This window comes from Hippocampus comes, unplaced genomic scaffold, assembly GCF_001891065.2.
Source record: "Hippocampus comes isolate QL1 unplaced genomic scaffold, H_comes_QL1_v1.1 scaffold261, whole genome shotgun sequence".
Classification (NCBI taxonomy): domain Eukaryota; kingdom Metazoa; phylum Chordata; class Actinopteri; order Syngnathiformes; family Syngnathidae; genus Hippocampus; species Hippocampus comes.
The window spans coordinates 6,626,115-6,651,031 of NW_017805824.1; the positions used below are offsets into that span (position 1 = coordinate 6,626,115).

A 24,917-nucleotide genomic window follows, 5' to 3' on the forward strand; every position below is an offset into this window, starting at 1 on the left:
CTTACACGAGGAAGTGACGCTTCCTCGGGTAGACGAGGAAGTGACGCTTCCTCGTGTCGCTTTCCATTGTGAGCAGACATGTTCAATAAACTTTTTTTTTTTTTAAGAGCGTGGTTTCGGTTTTCGAACAAATCGGTTTTCGAACAGCCTTCTGGAACGGATTATGGTCGAAAACCGAGGTTTGACTGTAATACTGTATACGTTAATGTTGTGGTCTTATAGGTTAGCCCTATGCTGAAATAAAGGAAAATGAACCATGAATTAAGATGAAATGCAATTTGTTGACTTAAATTAGTTGCTACAACTTTGACTTGCAGTCTTCACTATGTTCACTGTGACAACATCACAAAATCCGACTAAACAAGTGTGGCGTAAACAAATCAGTAAATCAGATTCCAACAATAATGCAAACAAATCTGTGCCTTTATCAGCTGTACTTTTCATATTTCATGAAACAATGGGATGTCCGCATACAGACTGCACTTCTTAACTGCTGAACTTAATCAGACATCACAAATAAATATATAAAATATGCAAACCGACTGAAAAAAAAGCCTTTCTTTTTTTTGTTTGTAAATTGCATTCTACTGCATTTGCGATATCGATTTGAATTCAGTTAATTGTTCAGCCCTACTTTTAATCCATTTACATCAGTCATGGGCATAGTCCAATAGCACTTATTTGCCCTGTTGGAAAAAAAAATGCAAGCGCATGCATATTGTAGAAACATTTATGTTTAAACTATGATTGTGTCATTGCATTAAATCAAGTCATTTTAAAGAACTGCTTAAATGGTCCATTGACTTCAGCATACACTTCTTGGAATGGCTAAATTCCTCAACTGCTGCATTATTGATATTGGCCATGTCAAATATGTTTTATTGGATGCATAATTCTTCTGCTTCTGGCACCCAAGGGTACTTTTACCCTGTGTGAAATACGCATTGAAAATGAAAGGTGTCCTTACACAACAGGGGGAAAATAAACCTGCTTCTACAATGTATATTTTACAGTATTTTTCACATGCTTGATCTCACCAAGGTCGAAAGAGGCCAGTGGTATAGTAAATATATGGTACAAATATAGAAGAAACCTCCAAATGCTACGGCATGAGTTGCTTTTCCTCTTCCGTAGGCTTCTACACCAACTGGATGAGGTTTTATGTCAGTGGCATGGTACTGTTAGTTTTGTTACATACATTTCGCAAACGACAGTTGATTGCATTTGCATACAATTTCTAGCACACCAGTTGTACTGGGATATTTTTTTGTGGTCAAGATGGGATAAATCCTTGACTGTGCCGATGGGTAGGGCTCAGGACCTGAAGCCAGTCACTCTCTGGAGAAAAACCTGAGGCGAGAATCAAATTTTATGAAAATCACAATCCAGAATTTGGATTTCTGTTTTTCTGTCTACGACTTCCTTTCCACAGTAAAGCAATTTGCTGCAAAAACACAACATATACATGTCAATGACATCATCACAGCCCTGGAGAACCCACCGGGTCAAATTTGGCCCCTATAAATTCTGCTCCTCAAATGCTGCCCTTAAATCCCAAAGGGTCAAATTTGGCCCTTATCCTAAATTAGGATTAAAGCATTGAATATTTGAAAAAAATGTATATTTTGGTGTTCAATGAACATATAGCAGTCATTTAATGTATAATTCATCATTTTCCAAAGAAGAAAAGGGTTCTTGGGTTCTCCAGGGATAGCGTTGTTCTAAAATATTTTTTGTGGCGCATTCCCATCAGTGCTCCATGCCCATCAGTTCCTCCCAAGCGAATATGCCCTCAGCATGGTGTCCTGCCGACTGGGAAAAGACCCGTCAGTCTACTTTATTGTCGGCACGGCCATGGTCTACCCGGAGGAGGCTGAGCCCAAGCAGGGGCGTATAATTGTCTTCCACTACACTGACGGTCAGTATCGAGAAGTCTCTCTTTTCCAAGCCCAAGCAAACTAACCTGAATGTTTTTCTCAACTGTATGCTGTTTGTCTTCTTATCTGTCTCATTTTTCTTTGCTTTTGTCATACTACAGCCGGTTTCATTTTCTTCTTATCTGCTTTGTCCGTTTTCTTTATTCAGGGACACTTTGTCCTACAATGCTCTTGTTCCGCTCTTCACTTAATCATTGCTTATCACTTCTTATCAGACGTGTGGCTAACCTCGACAGCTTCCTCTCATTTGCTTTCATGCCGCGTCCTTTCTTAGGTGTATGGCCTGCTTTGCACACTTGTGTGAATGCTACACAACCCGTTTATTTTTATTTGTTTTCCTTTTTTTTTTTTTTAAATCACATCAATGTCACTGTTCACCCAATTGAGCTCTGCCTCATTAACATCTCGTCTAGGGTGAAAATGAATACTTTAAATGTTGGTATCCTCTCTTCCCTTTAGGAAAGCTACAAACGGTAGCAGAAAAGGAGGTGAAAGGAGCTGTCTACTCGATGGTTGAGTTCAATGGCAAACTCTTGGCCAGTATCAATAGCACGGTAATCATTGCTTCAGTATTTCAGACATAATACTTGGCTATTTTCATGCACTAAAATAGCTTTTGTCTATTGCTTGGAAATTCATGGCACATATTTTACCATGGACTGGTGTGCAGTCTTGGGGAATAGGGGATGGCAAGTAAGTTTAAAAAAAAAAAAAAAAAAAACTAAAAACTTTTTTTTCCATTAGTTTTTGAGAAGTTCAGCAAAAAGACTGTTTTTAACACAACTTCCATTTTCTCAAAGCTACATACAAAGAAATTGTTGTTTGCTTAACTTTTAAAATGCTTCATAACATCTTCATTTTTAAGAAATATACTCACGTGGACGATATTGTTGGTACCCTTCTGTTAATGAAAGGAAGGGTAACAGAAATAACCTGATTCTGACAAAAGTAATGATAAATACTTTTTACAACCCTGATCTAAATCATATTGGCCGTCTGCAGAACGAGCTGAAACATTCTATCTGAAGACTATTGCTGCAGTTTGCTCATGAGGTTTGGGCACTCCGATTTAATATTGTGTTTGTACAATAGGAGTCAAGCAGCAAAGCCCACCCGTTTTTAGCCAATTAAGGGGGCGGCCATTTTGTCACGTTCTGTCAGCTGCAAATGACATCACCTGTTTTCTGAAACTGAGCCATTTTCCACTCGTGCACAAAATTGGAAATTGGGAAAGAAGTTGGGTAGCCCTGTTTTCCGTTTTATTTTTCGGAAGTAGTATTGACAAAAGATGGCATTATTTTGTTTTATGTACCGGTATTTTTTACTTCCCCTTTTGTTCTGGATAAACGAATGAACGAATGATACACTGATTGATTCGGTATGTCCTCAGTCCCACAGTCATGGAACAAGTTTGTGACTGGTGCTAGTGTATGTCAACTGGAGGGGTGGGTTCGAAAAAATACCCCCACGGTCATTGTGAAGTTTAGAGTGTCATATACATTCATCTGGTATTGATTGTTCTGTAAAACCCCTGACACAGTGTGAAATAAATCACTGCCCTGTAATGCCCGGAGTTGTGCATAGACTAAAAGGATTCAAGCCATAAATGGAGCCTCATCTTAAGATGAGAAAAATCAAAAAGCTGTGGCTTTGTCAGTTTTTGGATCTCTGGAAGAATACGTTATGGCATACCTATTTATGATTCCTGCACAGACGGTTTTGAGGAATGCTGTACTCTGAAAATGTCCGCTATTGCATTTATTGAGCCGTGATTACAGGCTGACATTCTTGATCCCACTGTGGACTTGAGTATTCACCCTCAAAATAATTTGAAATGCCGAAAGTTCTGAGCAGTTGCCTGGCTGTCTAATATGGATTCCTCTGTCAGACAAATAATAATAATAATAATACATTTTATTTATAAGCGCCTTTCAAGACACCCAAGGACACTTTACAATAACAAAAAACACAGAACAATGCGGGTTGAGCAGCGGCAGCCAAAACGCGCCAGCGTTCACTCAACCCGGAAGTCAGAAATATCAGCCCATCGATTGTTTTGGATAGAGGCGCACCATATACAAAACAATAGCCTGCTCTTCTTGCAAATTCATCCACTACATCAAACAGCAGCACAGCTAAATGAGTTATGAGTTGGGCTTGTTCATAAACGAGCATTCAATTACTTACGTACTTGGATTGTGTGTTTCAGGTCCGTCTGTATGAGTGGACGGCTGAGAAAGAGCTTCGAACCGAATGCAACCACTATAACAACATCATGGCCCTGTACCTGAAAACCAAAGGAGACTTCATCTTGGTGGGAGACCTGATGAGGTCTGTCTTGTTGCTGGCATACAAAGCCATGGAGGGCAACTTCGAGGAGGTACGGTACTAAGGCACCACATACTTTAAAAGGGTTTAACGCTGTATTTATCTGAATGTATCTCTCGGCGGGAGGTTCTGTTCTTTCAAAACAAAAACCGGTGACAATATTTTTAATTAGCCTTTCAGTTAATTTTGCCTTGGTGCATTTCATCCTGCTTGCTTATGTTTCCTTTACAGAATGTGTAGATGGGATGGCAATATGTTTGTCAGCATTATAAGATGGTGTGTCATATTGTTACCATCAGGATGTGCAAGTTTCCAATTAGTTAGGATTAATAAGAACAAGTTTACATGAGGCAGAGTGCTCACAGAACCTGTAACGCAGATAAAAGGCGAGCTCACCACTACAGCTCTTCAATTAAGGGCTACTAAAAGAATAGAATGGCACCATTACAAATAGATATTATTGTTCTTAGGACTGAAAGTTTGGATTTTTTTGAAAGACATTGTTTGGTTACATCTATGTGAGTCAGCCTGTTGTGTTAAAAACGGATGGCTATAATGTTTTGGTGCAGTAAAAAAAATGCTCAACCCCAAGGTTAAATGCATTCACTTTACTTTCCACCCATGAAACTACTTAGTCAGCCGATTGTTTTATTATGTTCCTCCTGGCTTAAAGACCTTTGCGGAAGAGCTTGGGAAGATGATACAGCATGGTTGTTTAGCTTTTGTGAAGTTTAAAGGCCTTTTGTCTGTTTTAGGATTCATTATGGATGCAGACTTTGATGTGGATGGCCGATGAGTATCCTACCATTTTTAGCAATGACAGCATAATATACCCGCATTTTTTTATATATCAACATGATTTTGGGGTGGATTATGTTGATATTGGTGCACAATGGTATATAATAGCAATATAAGGTGCACTAGCAACTTCAGCAATGCAGTTTTTTTTTTTTTTTTAATTATCTGAGCAGTAGTGATTTTGCAGGCACAAAGATTTCGCCAGACAGCAGCGATCTACACATTAAATGATGCGGAAACAAACATAGGATTTACTGCAGCAAAAATGAAACACAGTGTCCCAATCAATAAAATACTGTTCATAGAGTATGACAGATGGGTTGTCTGTTGCTGTCTTCAAAAACTTTAGAAAAGGTACAGTTTTAAAAACGGTATGGTACTTTATGCTTGAAACATCCTGCCATGGTAAACTGAGTTTTGCATGAGCCCATCGCTTATCCTCAGACAGATGCTCATGTCTCCCGTGTTTCATAGATTGCACGGGACTTCAATCCCAACTGGATGAGTGCAGTGGAGATCTTGGATGATGACAACTTCCTTGGGGCGGAGAACGCCTTTAATCTGTTTGTTTGCCAGAAGGACAGGTGAGAAGCTCCATATTTGTATTTATATTGCACTTAATTGAACTGTGTTTTCTTTTCTCTTCTTTCTACCCACAATCTTGCTGCTGAAGGCTGTAAATTTCCCCAGTGTGGGACAAATAAAGGATATCTTATCTTATCTTATCTTATCTTAAGCTGAATCAGGGTAGTGTAATCACTTTTTTTTTTTAACCGAGTTTGTAATGCAATACTGTAGTAGTTATTTTTCATAAGATTTGTCTGTGTATTTCCATGGTAGTTTAACTGTTATTTTTGTGTGATATTACTGGGAGACATCCCAGTGAAAAGATTCACTGTCCCGTGTTAAGCATTACACGAATGATTATGAAAAATGATGAGACTTGTGCCGCCACTTGTTTTCTACTTAATACATCAAGTCGGGCACTCTATCTTATTGACCTTTAATTTTGTAACGCATATCTCTTGCCGGCGCTCTCTCTACTACTCCTCACCTGGTTATCCATTTCCGCTGCTATTTTCTGACCTTTACAAAAGCCTCTCAAATGTTTTGGTGCTCATGTTTGTCTTCAGATTAATCAATCACCTTTATACACCTCGAGACACTATCCTTTATTGCTTTCGGTGTCTTTTTCTCTCTCCCTCATTGCAATTCCCAGGCAATTTGTCCTTTGCCCCTTTTTCAACGTGTCTGCCCTGTAACGACTGAGATTATGACAACCCGTTCTTTCTGCCAGTGCGGCCACCACAGACGAGGAGCGTCAACACCTCCAGGAAGTGGGCCTCTTCCACCTCGGAGAATTTGTTAACGTCTTCTGCCACGGCTCGCTGGTGCTGCAGAACTTGGGAGAAAGTTCCACGCCCACCCAAGGGTCTGTTCTGTTTGGCACGGTCAATGGCATGATTGGTAGGCACAGCCGCACAAATATCAAATTCAACTCGACCTGGCGTGTTTGTGTGTGTTGACTGACTTTTTACATCCAAAGGGAATAATGGCGGCCAAGTTGCAAATCATACCCGGCAATGTCTTGCGGTTTGCTAGAGTAGAGATGATGTGCGAGGTCTCATTAATCATCTTCATCACTTTGTCTCTCAAAGAACCTCGCAAGAATGACAATTAAATCTTTGAAAATGTAAATGTGATTGAGAGGCCTCCGGAGTGTTGGCTAGCAGATGTGAGACGAACCTTTTCGACGTTTCGCCAGCTTTTTTTCCTCCTCCACACCTTACATCTCGGAGGAAGGTTTAACGGGAAATGAGAACCATCTCTGTACACTTGAGTAAAAATGCTGCCATTTTGTGCTCTAAAGAAAAATCACCCTGTTAGCCTTATCGCCCGTGGAAACAGTTGAGACCGTGATGTATCTGATGCTTGTGGGAAAGGCCCAAAGGACAACAAGTACACACCAACGGAAGTAAACTTTCCTTGTTTACTTGCTTCAAGGAAGATATGATATGATCTACAGACGATTGAACAATTTTTGGTCTGTCGTTTCATGTTGTGCTTTATTACTTAGCTTTTTACGTTGTTTCGCTCAGGCCCTTTTGATAGTTACTGATGAACTACGTACTATATTGAAGCAAAATGCAAAGCATTGTACCAACTTGTCAGGCCAAAGTGTTTTTAAGATGCCTTTCAAGTCTTGATTGGTGAGCCGTATTATTGCATCACAAATTGTAGTTGAGCATACAAATCCAACCCCAGGTAAAATGATTCAAAAATTAAATGCGCGGGAACATCAATTCTGTGTGTATCTCTTTTTAGTGTACACAACGTATGTACGCAAATATCAAGTGATTGTTTAAATCAAAAGGAATATAAAATGGAAAGCCAAGTCCGGTGGTGTGGAACGTACATTCTACCAGCAGGTTGCAAGTATGACCGCAGAGAAGTTTCTGGATTAGATCAAATCAACCTTGTGGCATTTTCCCATAGTTCAGGTACCTAGCTCGACATATTATGTGCTGTTGGGAAAGATGAACATATGATAAGTCAGTACAGTATGTGATGAGTATTGTCACCCAACTCAGCCCCGCTGTCATCATCTTTCAGCAGCTGTGTATGTTCCAATGCAGATTATGCATCCCCCCCCACTCCCCCACCCCACCCCAGTGCATCAGAAGAATGCCGAAGTTAGTGAACTTGTGTATTTTCCACCCCACATACTGCACCCCCTTCAAAGCCTTGCAACTGTAAAATTGAAGAAGAAATCACAATGAATTATTGAATGTCATGAAATAATGTTTCGTTTCACTCTCCATAAAGTACTTCTGGCATACGAGCATGAAAGTTGCATTATGAGGAACACTGTCCGTCTAATGATCCTTTCATTTATTTATCATGTGAAGTGTTTTGAGTTCTATTACACGACCAGCCGTGACAAGGCTATTCCTCTCCCTGGATGAAAAGTCTTTGTTGTTTTGATACTTTGGCTCGGTGATAACTGTATTGACGCACAGCACTCAGTTTTTAGTCCTCTCAATAATGTTTGTTTCTTCCTTTCTCTGTAATTTGTGTGCTAGGACTGGTAACCTCCTTGTCCGAGGGGTGGTACAGCCTTCTCCTTGACCTTCAAAACCGCCTCAACAAGGTCATCAAGAGTGTGGGCAAAATAGAACACAGTTTATATCCTTTTTTTTCCCCGTTCACCTGCATGCTTGCCATCTCTTACGGGACAGGATGCAGCACATAGACAGTCCTCACACTTTTCTTAAGAGAACTGGAATTGAGTTGAAAAGGTCTTAAATGTATGTGACAGCACACTGATTTCAGTCATTTAAAATTTGTACACGAGTTTTAGACCTCGCTATGTGAGAGCGTTAGCTGATTTTATGATGTTCTTAAGAGGAAAAAAATGATTTGAGACCGAATGAAGAGTGCCTCTGCTGTTTGCAGTAATCGGGAATTCCATTTTCCCTCAATTGCTTGAAGGCCCAAAAAATCATCAATTCCAGTAAATCGGGAAAAGAACTGACTACTACAGTGACCCCCTCTATTCACAGGAGTAGGAACCGAGCCCTACCACAAATCCGCAAGCAATTGACATGCCCCCCCCCCCAAAAAAAGCTTGAAATAATTGCCTATGGATGCTAAAAGCGCTACTTTTGTCCAAATGAAGCTTCGTTACTTATACGGATGTTCATTATATGTTCATCGGGACCATGCTGCCACAGGATGTACAAAAGCAATCAAACTGCAAATCCTGAGCCCAAAAAATAGCAAAAAGGGGAGTTCCTCAGGGAATATCGGAGGACAGGGCCCGCCGAAAAAAATCTGAATTGCAAAGTGCTAAACCATGAATGTGCACGGGTTCACTTTAGGTGATTGTAATGAACATAGCTGATAGAGTTCCATTTCCTAAAAACTATCAGTCCACTGCATTCTTTGTCACATATTCAGGATGATTTTGGTAAACCCGAGGCGAAACAAGCTTTATTTATTCCCTATGTGAGTACCACCTTCAGGCAGAGCAGCTCAGCTATCTTGTATTCATTACCCTTGACATTGACGCACCTGGAGGTCCTTCCACACCGAGCGAAAGACGGATCAGGCCACAGGATTTATTGATGGCGATCTGATTGAGAGTTTCCTGGATCTAGGCAGAGCCAAGATGCAGGAGGTCGTCAGCACGCTACAGGTGGGCAAAATCTTCATCTTCTTGAGACATTCATTCAGATACCGCCTCGCCACAATATTCCCTCTAAATATCATCTTGGGATTGCTTTTCCTAGCCCAAATATTTAATTGGTTTGGAAATGTTGAAAGCTATAATGGGGCACTGATGTTGAAACAGCTTATGGAAGTTGCCGTCCTAAGTGTCTAATCAGATTGCTGTCATGTCACCAATGTACCCCATATGCCTGAGGGAAATATTATATTGCTTGCTATCCAAATGGGGCTGGGAATTGAGGTGTAAATGATTGCACTCTTTTGCCAACAAGAATATGATCATATAACGATTAAAGAATAGTCGATTTATTCGGGAGTAAACATGAGTAACCTTACGGAAGCATACACAAAATAAAGAAATTAAATCCCCTTTTTCTCATATTTTCCGTCTAATTAAACGCTAAAGTGTAACACCTTTCAGTAGCACATTCAAGACAAATGAAAGCTATTGGATTGATTCCAGACCGGAAATGTCAATCCATCTTTTCATAATTATCGTCGAAGGTTGTAGGAGTACCTTTTTAATGATTAAAAAAAAAAAAAAAAAGTGGCTGTGTGCACAGTACTAAGCCATTGCTATTAACGGTAGAAACAAAGTAACCCCACTGGTCTATCATAGAATCATGATGTTTAGGCTTTATATTTTACATTGAAATCACCATATGTCAGGTTTGGCTCTGCTGCTGTTTTATGCAATATTCTTCAATGTCCATATCTTGTCCCATTAGCCACTCTCATCGCTGATAATAGGCGGATATCTATTCACATGCATAGTGCAACCTCCTCCCACCCCCAAATTTCTTTCCTTCGCATTTTGCACACAATGATGGCATCTCTCAACAGTTACGCACATTTGAGATTTCTCCTTCTTGTCCTGTTCAAATTTAAAATATGAATGTCACTGAGCAGGTGCCATATGCTGTTGCCCCGTTGGCCTTGTTTGCTGGCTGTGGCTCCGCTGTGGGCTGATTAAAAAACATTGTTTTCTCTTACATTTGGTTCCCAACTATTGATGAAGTTCCAATGGAAAACGACCTCCTCCGTTGTTTAAAAATAAATAAATAAATAAGGCACTTTTAGTTCATCTCATTTTGAAAGTAATAAAGGATCGAATTCCGCAGCTAAAATCAATGACGCAAATCTGTCTTTGGCCTTCCGTGTGCTTGTTTGTTTACGCCATAACCAGCACTGGCGAGCTTTGTCTCACATATGACAGCCCGCTGTTTCATGTGATTCAATTCCAGATCGATGACGGCAGCGGCATGAAGCGTGAAGCCACTGTGGACGAAGTCATTAAGATTGTCGAGGAGCTGACAAGGATCCACTAGTATTTCATGCCCCGCGGACACAGAAAGATGGTCCACTGGAGAAATGAATTCGAAAAGATGTCCCTGGGCCCGGCAGATTTGTAAATAATTATAAATAAAGCAATGTGTGCATGTTTGTCCGCGGTTGAGTCCTTGAAGATGCAGCCGCATTGAACTCTTCATTAAAAAAAAAAAGAATCTCCTGGCCAAGCATTGCATCCAATGGGGTAGGGAAAAAATAAATTACTGGTGTGAATGTGTTTGGCTGCGTCGATGTGGAATAATGTTTGACTAAAATCGAGAAAACACCCATATTCTCATCGAAATTTTTTTTTAGCACATTTGTGACAGTTTCAAGCAGGTTAGCAAGTCCTTTTCATGCCACGAGTGAAATGTAACCGCTTTTCACATGTCTGGGGTTATTCAAGTCTGAACAACAACAAAAAACAGAAAATGATAGATTTATAGATATTTTGTCTTTGTGATGTTTTCTTTGTTCTAATAAACATTGCTTTAGAACTGTAAACTCTGTGTGTCTGGGTTTCTTTGCCACTTTGAAAAAATAAGTACAGTACTTTTTTTTTGTAATATAGCCAAAACAATATTTTTATTTTTATTTTTTCTCTTTCCCTTACCATTTGTAATTTAGCTAAAATATTTGACTATATCTCCTCAATACATGTCTAGAATATTTTTGTAAGCCATTTCTGCCTTTGTGGATTCAGTTCAAGGTGCTCTCAACTGTTACTCAGCCTCGGCAAACAATTAAATTTTAACCCCATAAAGATGCATATCCAGGCTGAAGTTTGTGCTAATTTGATTTTTTGGGGGGGGGGGGGGTTATGTTTCACCAGGAATAATATTGGAAAGAAATTGCATAAAATAGTAGTTCATACATGTTTCCATCAGTACAATCACCTGGATCCTTTTTCTGTGCTATTTTATCCCGTCACTTTTGTCAATGTGAGAATGCATGAAAGTCAATTTGAATGCTCGGATGAAAATTAACGGTCATTTAAAAGTGGTGCAGAAGATTGCATTTCCTCATTCATTCATCTTGAATTTGTGTTGATCTTCAGGTTTCGATCAAATACCACAGGTGTAAATAATTTGCCAGCGTATTTTATTTTATTTTTTTAGGTTCTGCAGTTTAACATTATTGGTGCACACAGCTAGTGAGAGTGGAAGTTGCCTGCTGGCTCTGATCGATTTTCGTCCTCATAGTGGGATGCCTTCATTTTGCTCTGATGGATCCTTTAACCAATTTTCTGTTCAGACTTTTTGAATCCTCTTTTCTCTTCTCACAATGAAAACTCTTATGGAAATTTCTAGATAAACTTCTGTAAAGCCACAGACCTCACTCATCATGTGGCTGTAAAAGTAGGGCGAATACTTACAGGTGGAATTGTAACTGACAGCAAAGAAGACTTGACAGGTATATGAAATAGTTGATATATCATGTTTCAAAATGAATACCTTGAATATAGTCACCCAGTTGTGCACATACAGCCATAGTACAGCACGGGTTGTATGTGTGCACACTGTGTGGTGATGTATAGCATGGTGAATAAATCTGCTTTAGTCATAATTGTTTAATTGCGTCTACGAAATCCATCCATCCATTTTCTGATCCGCTTATCCTCACGAGGGTCGTGTGGGGTGTTGGAGCCTATCCCAGCTGTCTTCGGCCAGTAGGCAGGGGACACCCTGAACCGGTGGCCAGCCAATCGCAGGGCACACAGAGACGAACAACCATCCGCGCTCACACTCACACCTCGGGACAATTTAGAGTGTTCAATCATGTTTTTGATTGGGGGAGGAAACCGGAGTACCCGGAGAAAACCCACGCAGGCACGGGGGAGAACATGCAAACTCCACATAGGGAGGCCTGAGCTGGAATTGAACCCGGTACCTCTGCACTGTAAGGTTCATTCACTAACCACTGGACTACCGGGCCGCATATTGTGGTTACCGACCCAGTGTTCATTTAGGGTCTGGTGTATTTGCATTTTAGAGGAGGACACATATCTCTTCTGTTTTATCACGTTTAGCTCACCGCAGACGTGTGACTCACGGCTCAGACTGTTGAACTTTTCACCCAATCTCACAATGAATGGATTCGCTAGTCTTCCTCAAAGGATGGGAAATGCTGAAGTTACCGCGCCGCCTGACTTCAAAGTGTGAAATGAGCAAATTCAAATAAGAAATATAAATTAATGAGAATGTCTGTGACAATGTGCAGTCCCAGGAAAATAGGTACCAGTGAAGCAATTGACCTCGGCTAACTTTGACAACTTGCGTCAAATTGCTTTAGCCCAAATATGGAATGTCAGGGACTCGGCTTCGAAAGAGGACAACAAAGATGAAACTGCTTTGATGCTACCAACTGCGCTGACCTCGGCAATGTTTGTTTGAAATTAAACAAATCTTGAGGTTTGTTGCAATGACGTCATCTTGGTTTCAGTGTTCTTGGCGGTGTACTTTTCACTGTCTTCACATATTCAAAGCACTTCATTTGGGACCCAGAAAATGTGCGGAATGCATTACAGGACTTTTCTCGTTTGTTTGTCTTTGGGTTTTCGTGAGTGACTTCACAGTATTTATTCCTGATGCTCATTGTCAGTCACAACATGTCTTTTTATGACAAGAGAAAATGAAAGCCAAAAAAAGCATAAGAACATTTTGAGACATGCTCTATATTAGACAGTGATGATAACATAAATGTCTGTCGGTTTATTCAAGTGTACCTTTTCCATTATCAATACTTTCTTCACCACCGGTGAAGATCGTACATAAGGTTGAATTTCTAGCACAGACTAATAATGTCTTCCTTCAGTCAAGCTTCATTAAGATTCGTCACCTTGTGAAATTTACCTTATTAATCTTTTTTAAAAGAATTGAAACAAATCATTGCCCAATAACTTATTTATGCAGAACTCAAGCAGCTCCTAAATAGTGGCATTTTGCTCCTAAAATATGAGACAGCCTAAGTACATTTTTCATCTATTTGTGCCTGTTCGACCAGTAAAGCTGCAGATTTTTTTATTGGATTAAAAAAAAAATTCGGTTCTAGAAAATTATTTCTTGCTCACAAAGTTCTGCTCTACACTTTAGCCTATTTATCAGTAATATCGAGAAAATAAGTGGAGTGGAAATTTACTTTGCAAGTTGATTTAGTGTGCTCCCGTAAATTTTCTACTTGCCCCCTTACAAAAGGCTACGTGTTGATCTTTGTCCTCGGCTCCTTTGACCAATTTACATCATTTATCTTTCAAAATGAAACATGTCTTGGTGATTTTAAAAGTGGAAACACCTGCTTTTGGTTTACAGCATTATTGTATATACAGTAGCGATCTGTAACATACTATCGATCCATCCAGTTCAGGGTCATGACGACCTGGAGACAATCCCGGGTGACTTTAGGCTGGAGGTCAAATACACCCAAGACATGGGGTGCTCAAACTTTTTGGAATGATCGACTTTTCGATCAACCAACCTCCCGCGATCGACCCGTTACCTCGCACCCACATAACACATGCACGTCATGATGAGCAATAGCCTGACACGGAGGCATGCGATGCACTTTTGCAGCCTGTTAACTGTCGTAGCTCACACGTACCATTTTAAAGTGCTTCCTTCGGTCCTCTAGATTCCTATTCTTTGCCCGTGCCCTCAGTGAATTGTGCACGAAACAAACTCTGAATAAGCATCATGATAACGCTAAAAAATATAGCGCAACAGCTCCGATCACAAGCTGCAATTGCAGACTGCTGAGCGCTAACAAGTTCGGGGACGCAGGTCACGCGCCACCATAGTTTAAAGATGTACCTGCTTTATTTTTTGTTTATTTTTAATACTTTTTGTGAAAATGAGACTGATAGGTTGATTAGGGTGCAGTGTACATTAACACACCAAAAAGTATATATTACTAACATGCACAAAGACTCCTCCTCTACACCACTCGCGATCGACTTGGGACCAGTCCGGGATCTACCGGTCGATCGCGATCAATGTAATGGGCACCCCTGCTCTAGAATGACCACCAACACACATTTTTACACACATGAACTATAAAATAGTAACGAAAGAAACAGCCACCGGCTATCTGGGGTTTGTTTTTGGATGAAGATGTCGTCGAAAATGTTTTCACAGCCCACACTCGGCCAAAAAGCAAATAACAAGTGACATTCTGGTTCAGCTTGGCCGCGTGCTCTGAGTCCAATACAAATAATTCATTATGCTGCTCATGGCAACACTAGTTGAAAACAACTCCAATTAATGTTATTTATTACAATGGCCTTTTGTGCCGATGGCACATCCAATCCCTAATGTTGGAAAAAATAGTATAAGACAAAAACATTAATATTTTATGTTGGTGGGGGGAATACAAGACCACCTATTTGCCACTGTTGTGTGGTTCATCCGGTGATGAAGGGATGTTGAGTCAAATCCCAGAACTCCTTTACATCTGCTTTAGTGTTGTTTTGTTGTCTTTTATAAATGGATACGACAGCCAATGAGCTTCTGTAAAGCGGTATGTCGATAGGAACTTATTTGTAAGTAGTCATGGGACACAAGATATGTATTTGCATAAATATGTCCATTTACCCAGTGCTAACTTCACTGACCTGTAAAACGTAGAATTGAATTTCTAATCCTTATAAACCCAAACCCAGATAAATTACGCATTGATTTAATATATTTTTCAAATTATCTGAAGGCAGTAGATGCGGGCTGGAAATGAGCTTTGGTGTTCACATCCAAAAAAGTTCGTCACCTGCACATTTCTATACTGTAAAAGTCTGGACCTGGAGCAGTGGTTCCCAAGCTTTATCGAGCAAAGTCATTCAGTTCTTCATAAACAAATCTTGTGGCACATCACACCACTAACAGAAGAACTGGAAAATGGATAGATGGATGAATGAAATCATGATAATCTGGTCTCAATCACAAATTGACTTCGTGTCATATCTGCCTGTTTAACTGAACATAACTTGTGATTGAATGACAGCATGTGGATACAGAGGCTAATTATTCCATTTGCCATCCAATGGAAGAGCATTTACTTGTTCTGCCTGTCATTATACATCAGTGGCATAGATAGATGAACAATGATATATTTGAACTGGCTAAATTATTTTCATACAAATGAAGTGATATTAGGGTGGCAGTGCAGTTGACTGGTTAGCACGTCCACCTTACAGTGCAGAGGTGCAGGGTTTGATTCCGGCTCCGGCCTTCCTGTGTGGAGTTTGCATGTTCTCCCCATGCCTGCGTGGGTTTTCTCCGGGTACTCTGGTTTCCTCCCAAAAACGTGTGGCAGACTGATTGAACACTCCAACTTGTCCCTAGGTGTGAGTGTGAGCGTGGATGGTTGTTCGTCTCTGTGTGCCCTGCGATTGGCTGGCAACCTGTTCAGGGTGTCCCCCGCCTACTGCCCGAAGACAGCAGGGATAGGCTCCAACACCCCCCACGACCCTGGTGAGGATAAACGGATTGGAAAATGGATGGATGGGTGGACGAAGTGAAATCTCTCACTGCACGCTTGAGTATCACAGTGGCAGACTGGTTGGTATTCATTGATATATATATATATATTAAACACATCAAAAATGAGTTTCAAGGCTTAAACTAATTCAATTCTGGACTGTGTTTTTAACTCTGACCAGTATATTGATTTTGAAGTGTAGGTGGATTTTACTTGCATTGTGGAAATGCCTTGAAGTCTTTTGGTTCAAATTCTGCTCTGGCATGTGGAAATAACACTCTTCACAGAGGGCAAAAGCCTTTATAGTGCACATTCGTGTTTCATCCTTGAATAATTTGCTTTGTACAAAAATTCAATGTTATACTTCAATGTTATCTTATTCTTGGTGTGGGGGGGGGGGCCCTGAGTCCTGTGCTCATACACACACACACACACACACACACACACACACACACAGATGCAACATTAAGCATTTGAACAGGTATACCATGACGGGTATTGTAAAGTAAGATTAAACAAATGTCTTAGCTTGAGAAGAGTGTTAGGTGGTGAGTGTGGGCACCTTTCCATCTGCGACAGACAATGGTTTGCTAGCTGGTCCGCAGCTCGCTCTCCAGGGGCTGGTCATGCTGCATCAGTGAGGCTGGCAGACCACTGTTAAGGTATTATTCCTTTCTGGTAGTTGGATTTGAAAGAAACAAAGAATGGAGAATGTTTTTGGAGGTATTTCCTGCTCACTGTGTTTACGATCACCTTTAGTGCACCTCGACCCCCACCACTTTTAGGGCCCCCCTCCATAGGACATGTTTAACATCAAAAGAGGAACTGTTATCTCAAGTATCTGTGTTCCTGCCATCACACCAAATGGTGGGTAGTGGTGGGCTGGTCTCACCTCACCACTCCCAACTTCTTCCAGCCACACCGGGTCAGTACTTTCTTTGTTTCCGGGATTTGCATGAGAGGCGTACCTCTCCGCCTCTCATTATCATATTGTCTCGATATAATCTCATGATTGTGTGTCTTTTACGCTTCCTGACTGAAATCTGGAACCCTCAGGAGCCCGAATCGATTCGCAAACTGCAGAAAATAAATTAAACCCTTCGAAGGAACTGTTCATCGATTCCAGCCTTTATTTGAAGAACCAACATTCTCCTCGTCCGAAATTCAACGAACACGCGGGGAAGAGGAGGCCGCTCTTCCCCCAACACCACCATAAGTGCATTGATGCAGGTGCTATCCTCTCTTTCGGGTCCGACAGGTCGGTCGCGCTGGCCCGCATTTCCAGGGCGAGTCCCATGTTGCCCATCTACACTGTGCCGGGACAGAAACTCCTGACAACGGACGATTAACATGTCTGATTGACATTGTTGATATCTTTGAACACATGTCTATTGGATTTAGTTGCTTGTGGTGGGATCACTTGAAATTGCACAGGTTTTATGTTGACGTCAACTCCCCAGACTGTCATTTCAAGAATCACAAAAAATATGTTCCAACATAAGAAGGCATATACTAGATATAGCATTTTGCATGACGATGCAATATATAGAACAGTTAAAAAAAACCAAACAAACAAACAGAAAAAAAACATCCAATAAAAATGTTTCTTAACCTGTGTTAATCAAAGTCTGGGGGATTGTTGAGTCAATTTTAGGATTTTGGCGGAGGGCAAGGCAGTTTGTGTAAGTGTGTGTGTGTGTGTGTGTGTGTGTGTGTGTGTGTGTGTGTGTGTGTGTGTGTGTGTGTGTGTGTGTGTGTGTGTGTGTGTGTGTGTGTTGGTGTGTGTGTGTGGGAGTGTGTGTGTGTGTGTGTGAGTGTGTGTGTGTGTGTGTGTGTGTGCGTGTGTGTGTGTGTGTGTGTGTGTGTGTGTGTTCACCTATATCGTTCACCTTACTTCTGTGATGGCTGTTCTTACATCCTGAGAGTTCAGACTGCTTGGCCATGATTGGCTGCAGCTGATCTCTGGAATCTGAGATATTTCTGTACCCGGCGAACTAAATCGAGCAGTTACCACGCACTTCGATAAGCTCACCCCTTGAGATAGTAATAGGGTCTGTTATAATGTATCTTTGCAAGCAATCCTTGTTGAAGATGGTAGATATACAGTATAACTAAGAAAAGGGCTGGACTATTTTGATATGAGTGGCATGCCAAGCCTTCATCTCTGCATGAGCAGTAATAATTCAATGATTTTTGTTTTTGTAGGTGGCTTGATGGTTGACTGGTTAGCGCGTTGGCCTCACAGTGCAGAGGTCGTGGGCCTTCCTGTGTGTAGTTTGCATGTTCTTACCGTGCTTCTGTGGGTTTTTCTCCGGGTATTCTGGTTTCCTCCCACATTTCCAAAAACAAACATGCATGGTAGTTTGATTGAACGCTCCCTAAATTGTCCTTTGGTGTGATTGTGAGTGTGAATGGTTGTTTGTGTATGTGTGCCCTGCGATTGGCTGGCAAAAGCACTTCAGGGTGTCCCCCGCCGACTGCCCGAAGTCGGCTGGGATAGTCTCCAGCACCCTGCGCGACCCTCGTGAGGATCACCAGATCAGAAAATGGATGGATAGATGGATGTTTTTGTTGTATGTATGAAATTCATGTTTTGTTGATTTTTTTCCGCCCCCTTGAACGCTGTCTTCTGTATGCATTTGATGATTACCGTACCTGTTCCAACTTTGTTATCATGTGTTTATTTGTACCATGCGATTGACTGGTGAATAGTCCAGAATGTACCCCACCTCTCGTCCAAAGTCAGCTGGGAGATATTCTAGCACAGCCGCGACCCCATTTAGGATTGTTATGATTCTGTCTGGTTACATTTGGTTTTGTTCCGCCATGTGCCCTTTTTTGTCGCCACCTGTTCTCGTTATCAGTGTCCCTTGTGTTTAACCAATCAGCTCCCTCAACCCTTTTTGTCTTGTCCAGGTGTTTCTCGTTGTCTCGTCACTTTGCTTATATTTGGTTCCCTGAGTTCTGTCAGTCTTGGTTGGGTCATTGTGAGTTGTGAATATGTGTTTGTGTGCTCAGCTCCTGTCACATTTTGTTTTAATGTCACGGGTTTCTTTTGTTACTTTGGCTTCCTTGTGATTTCCAGGACTTTGTTTGAGTACTTAAAGTTCGTAATTTTCCAGTGTACTCCTGTTTGTATTTTTGTTAAATATATTTTGGTCACTCCACCTGGCTCCTCCTTGCCTCTTGCCTGCTCTTTGGGGTCCTCCAACTTCTCCACTTCGGACCTGACAAGGATAAGATGTCTAGAAAATGGATGGATGTACAAAGGGTTCGGTGAACACCTGTGTGAAAGCTGAGGCATTCACAGTACCTCTTATATGGTTAAACATCACTGTATTAGATTTAAAATGGTGAACAGCTTGAAAAATCTGCGTAGTTAGATTTTTAGACAGATTAAAACTAAAATTGCTCCTTCCAAAAATGCAATCTTTTTTTTCCTAGCACGTCAACTTTTTTCTTCACCGCTTACCAAAATTCCACTGATTAGCCCGAGTATGACTTGCCACTACGTGGCAACTTGTTTGCGCAGTTACAATGGCGACAGTGCGGAGAGAGGTATGTGCAGCTTGCAGTGGATCAGTACTAATATCTGCAAACTGAAAACTAGCATAGTCGGAATGATAAGTGCTGGCTTTTCTCTTTACCTTGTAACTATGGGCATCGTCTGCGAAGTGCTATTTGTCGTTTTCTGCTGATTTTTTTTTTAGTTTTAACTATTCCATTTGATTCTTTTTATTTACATCCACACACAATTTTTAAAAGAAAACAGGGGTCATATGGCTCAGAAACCTGACGTGATCGAGAAAAACTGGGACCAATTTTGAATTTCATACAAAAATAAATACTGAAGTTAATAACACCAGTCAGACCTAACTTAACATAAAATGTAAAATTGCATTCCTCAGTGTTATTCAATCAACATGATCAAACCAACATGAGTCATTGAGAAGTTTAAAAGATTTTAACTTTCTGTTGCTGAAGATGCCCAATTTGTGGAAGAAAAATGACATGCCTGACAAAAACATGACACACTTTTTTTGTTCAATCCATGGTCAAGTTTATTTCTTACCTGCACAATTTCCTCCCCGTGAGCTGCTGTGAGGTTTTGACCTCACTGTTCGGAACCACTGAACCAAGTCCATTCCACCTCCAGACTGTCAAAAATAGATTCACATCCGTTCGTATATTTGCACCGTTTCATTGCACCTCGACTCAGCTTCCATGTATTTCCTTGGACCAAAAGCAGAGTTCCTGTCACAGATTCACTGGAACTTGTCGTCAAAAGAAAAGATGTATTCCCCCTCATCCCCCTTCCAGGAACAAAATGGGGTTAAGCGGCATGCGTAATGCATTTGGCAACAGCGCAGTTACCACTTTCTGTCACACTATTTCTTACTGTACAGTGATTCACCTCCTGCGGCAGTTGAGTTTTGACTGAGTTACTTTACATTACTGCAGGTCGGTCATCCACACGGGTGCAGATGTGGTCAGGAGTTTACAAGCCCTCATCATCAGCACGGTCGTATTCATTGTCTTTTAAACTTCAGAAAGATGTTTTGCAACCTCTTCTCTAAACTCGGCTTTCCCATTATATTGTGTTAATAATGTCAGGTCTCTTATCACATTATCTCACTATACTTTTGATGTTTGGCATAAAATATTCAAATTAATAATGTGCCCTACATTGGAGGATGAATCTTTAAAAAATATATATACACTGGAGGCATGCAAGCAGCCTTTCTCTTATTGCCATGTCCAGATGTTAATCTCATGGAAAAGCAATTATGCATGAATAAACTACATATTTTCCATCACTTTCTAAAAATGTTTGGGGAAATGTAACTGGCTGTATAGCTGTGGACTCACCTGACACGGTAGGTGCAGTTCCTACTCAGTGACCTTGTTAATTTGAGTGTGAATAGTTGTCTGTCTCTGGTATGCGCTGGCTGACTGACTGGTCTAAGGTGCAGTTTGCCATTTGCCTTGCCAGTCAGCTGGGATAGCGCCCAACTCAATGCAGCCCTGAACAGGATTAGCAGTACGGAAAATGGATGGGTCGGGAAATTAGGACTTCTTGTTGGAGAGTAGCCAATTTGTATCCTGAGCAATGTCGATATGCCCTTGAGCAAAGCACCGCTCAGGGTGCTCGTTCGTGTGTAACACGCTCACATTCCTCCATTACTACATGGATCCTGTAGATAAGTTTTTATAGTGTGTGTGTGTGTGTGTGTGTGTGTGTGAGAGAGATTTTAAATGTATTTTGTCAATTTCTCAATTTGTCCTTCCGGAACTAACAAAAGGAATCCTTATAATTATTCTTAGGTGCCAGGGCACAGAAACTGAGCAGCCTCAGCACTATGTTAATATCAATAAACGATTCCAGGAAAATGCTAACATAAGTGCGTACCAAGTTAACAATGCCCTTTAGAACTTTGTGCTTAGTAATTTCAGAAATAATGCAGACTTAAAGTCTTACCCACAAGCATTTTCTCCATATTTTCAGCATGTCATTTCTCTAGCAACCCACGACCATCGCCAAATGTAATATGTTAATCTGTAAAATAAATGTAACTACATATTACCATACATAATTAAACTGCCTCATGTTCAGTGCTTCACATTAATACACACAATATGTCCTTCCTATACTCTGTCAGTAGTAAATGTGTAAATGGAGAAAATATTTACACACATAAAGTCAAATAATACAGGCAACAACAACAACAACAATAATAATAATAATAAAAATTTATCCATCCGCTTTCTAATCCGCTTATCCTCACGAGGGTCGTGGGCATACTGGAGCCTATCCCAGCTGTCCGGACAGTCGGCGGGGGACACCCTGAACTGGTTGCCAGCCAATCACAGAACCCTACTACTACTACTACTACTACTACTACTACTACTACTACTACTACTACTATTAATTATTATTCTGATAGTGGCAATGACATTGTGATTATACTGCAGTGATGAAATGTTTAATTAAGAGCACGTTAGCAAGTGCATAGAAACTGTTCCGTTCTGATTGTTCAAGTATTTGTTTCTGCTGTCTTTGCAGTCCGTTGCTGTCCTCTTAGAGGCAGCTGCAAACTGGACTGTGACAGATGAGTCCAGCAGTGATTCAATTGCTGTCATGTAGGACTGGAGGGACAGCTCCTGGAGAACGCCGTCTTTCCTTAGTCACCACCGAAAGAATATACTCGGCTGGGCTTTCTTACAGGATGGAGTTCACATTCAAATCTCCTTTTCTGGTCTTGTGGTTCCTCGAGCCATGTTGGCATGTTGAGCAAGTTGCTAATTACTATCTACTATGGAAGTATGACTTAACATTCTACAGTTTGACATTTAACTTTAATGCACTGAATGCCTTATTAGATAAATATTGATTCTGAACTGCGCCGCACAGTATCGACCAGTTAGCATGGCCGCCTCACAGTGCAGAGGTCGTGAGTTCAGATCTGGGTCCCGGCATCTTGTGTGGAATTTGCATCATCTCCCATGCCTGTGTGGGTTTTCTTTGGGTATTCTGGTTTCCTCCCACATTTCCAAAAACAAACATGCATGGTAGTTTGATTGAACGCTCCCTAAATTGTCCTTTGGTGTGATTGTGAGTGTAAATGGTTGTTTGTGTATGTGTGCCCTGCGATTGGATGGCAGAAGCATTTCAGGGTGTCCCCCGCCTGCTGCCCGGAGACAGCTGGGATAAGCTCCAGCACACCTGCGACCCTCCTGAGGATCAGCTGATCAGATAATGGATAGATGGATGTTTCTGAAGTGCTCCAAATGATGTAGGTGGCATTGTTGTGTGTTGTTGTATTGTGTTTTTGCACAGTATTGACGATTTCTATATTGACAGTATGATTAGTGATTCTATTAAAGATCGATTACGGCAGACATGTCCCCACTAAAAGACCAGGTACGAAATGCAGCTGCTGCCACTTGTTTCTGTCAAGTGGTCCTGGTGCAAGAGTGAATGTCTACTGAAAAAGATGTTTGCAGACTTACTTTGTCCTCTCCTTTCAATGTCCCCATTGATGTCCCAGTCCACCGCTTTGTTCTGTTTCACCCCCAGATACCTGTGGGCCATTGAGTGCCCTCAAACGAACTTTTATTTTCTCAAATGAGAGAATAAAACTGTGAAGTGCAGGGGGTGTTTATCTCTCTCTGGACTGCACTCAGAAGATGAAACCAGTGGATTTGTGGTGAAACTACTTTGGCGATATACACCCAAATTAGAGACTCGGTTCACGCAAGGGCAACGTGGCCAAAAATGGAGTCAATTTCTTCCACCGTCAAAAGACCATCACTGCTGTTTTATCTGCTTTACATGGCCAACTATTTGGCTTTAGGAAGATGGCAATAGGGTGGAAAGGTGAAGGAACAAGCACACAGGTATGTTTTATTGATCAAGCACAAGATGGGAGAAAGCCCGTGAACATGGGAATGAATAATGTATTGGAGGAGAGGAAAGGATGCAGAGATTTGCTGAAGCGATGAGGTGAATTGGAGAGGCAACAGGGGGATGAGAGGAGACTCTGGGGTTTGGAGGAGGTTTTCTGTGTTGTAAGTGGACTAACCACACGTCCTGACTAATGGAGTCAACAGGAACTCTTGCGCTACAGTTGGAATTGGTGCACACATGCGTACAAACCTCTGCAGTCTGTGTCCTAGCAGCACCATCGCTCTGTGAACTCCATCCATCCATTTTCCATCGCGCTTATAGACAATCACAGGGCGTATAGCTGGTGCCCCAAACGTCATTACACACTTCGTTTTTCAATTTCCTTCCGGGTATCATTTAGACTAACATGAGGCCGTCAACATTTGAGAGCAAGGCGTTTGCAGTTTTTGGAAGTCTTTGTTCAACCTCAAGTCAGAACTTGGAAAGCTTAATCGAGCTTTTGTTGATGCTTAATTCCAGTGCGGCCCTCCAAATAGACTTTCTCTGGCTTTGCGTGAACAACTGCTCCGGGAGTTCTGTGTTTGCATCTGTGGTGATAATATCAGGCCTTCCGCTGTGTGGTTTGTCAAAAACGGATCCTGTTTTTGAGAAACTTGCCATGAATGGCGTAGATGGGAGAGTGCATCGGAGCAATGCAAAGTTCATAAATCTTCACAAATTGATCCTAAATTTCGGTCAGGAACACATAACTTCTTTCCATGCGCCAATTTGGCAATGCTGCTCTAATGTCAGCAAGTGATGGGCAATGCATTTAAAAACTGTAAAGCCTTCGCTCTTGATACTGATGGCTTTTCATTTATCCGAATGATACCTCAAATGAAATTGAAAAAAGGTGTCATGGTTCTGTTTGTGACCAACAGGTGGCACTGTAGCGCTCTGTCTGCAGCTGGATTGGATTGGATTGGATTGGATTCAACTTTATTGTCAAAAGCTGCACACCTGTTGGCCATTGTGTCAAGCTCCGCCTGCAGCTGCACACCTGTTGGTCATTGTGTCATTAGTGTCTGTTTAAAAGGACTCCCGGCACGACCACTCGGTGTCGGGTCATTGTTTGTCTCTGTCATGGTTTCTGTTGCTGTTTCTGTTATTGTTAGTTTTTTGCTTCAGCCATGGTTTTTGTTTGTTATTTTAGATTATTTTTGTTTTCTTGACTTTGTTTGTTTTGGATTTAGTTTCCTCAGTATTTCGTTAATACAAATTGTCTAGTTCATCCTGCTCCTCCTTCCTCCGTGCTTTTTGGGGTCCTCCACCACCACGCATCATGACAAAAGGAAGTGTATAGTCACTTTGGGGTTTGTTTCCCAATCTTTATAAAGCCATGGCACATATTTTACATTTGATAAAACTCATGGCACACCACC

The 24,917-nt window shown here is 41.2% G+C and overlaps 1 protein-coding gene across 1 annotated transcript in view; it reads left to right on the forward strand.

Moving 5' to 3' along the window:
• ddb1 (damage-specific DNA binding protein 1) overlaps positions 1–11,126 on the forward strand; it is a 36,508-nt gene extending 25,382 nt beyond the window's left edge. The window contains exons 20-27 of the mRNA XM_019886902.1: positions 1,754–1,918; positions 2,397–2,491; positions 4,147–4,317; positions 5,538–5,647; positions 6,361–6,530; positions 8,147–8,249; positions 9,138–9,261; positions 10,538–11,126. Coding sequence (XP_019742461.1) covers positions 1,754–1,918; positions 2,397–2,491; positions 4,147–4,317; positions 5,538–5,647; positions 6,361–6,530; positions 8,147–8,249; positions 9,138–9,261; positions 10,538–10,621 — 1,022 coding nt within the window. The 3' untranslated portion in view covers positions 10,622–11,126. The remainder of the gene's footprint in view (positions 1–1,753; positions 1,919–2,396; positions 2,492–4,146; positions 4,318–5,537; positions 5,648–6,360; positions 6,531–8,146; positions 8,250–9,137; positions 9,262–10,537) is intronic.
• Positions 11,127–24,917: the final 13,791 nt, after the last annotated feature.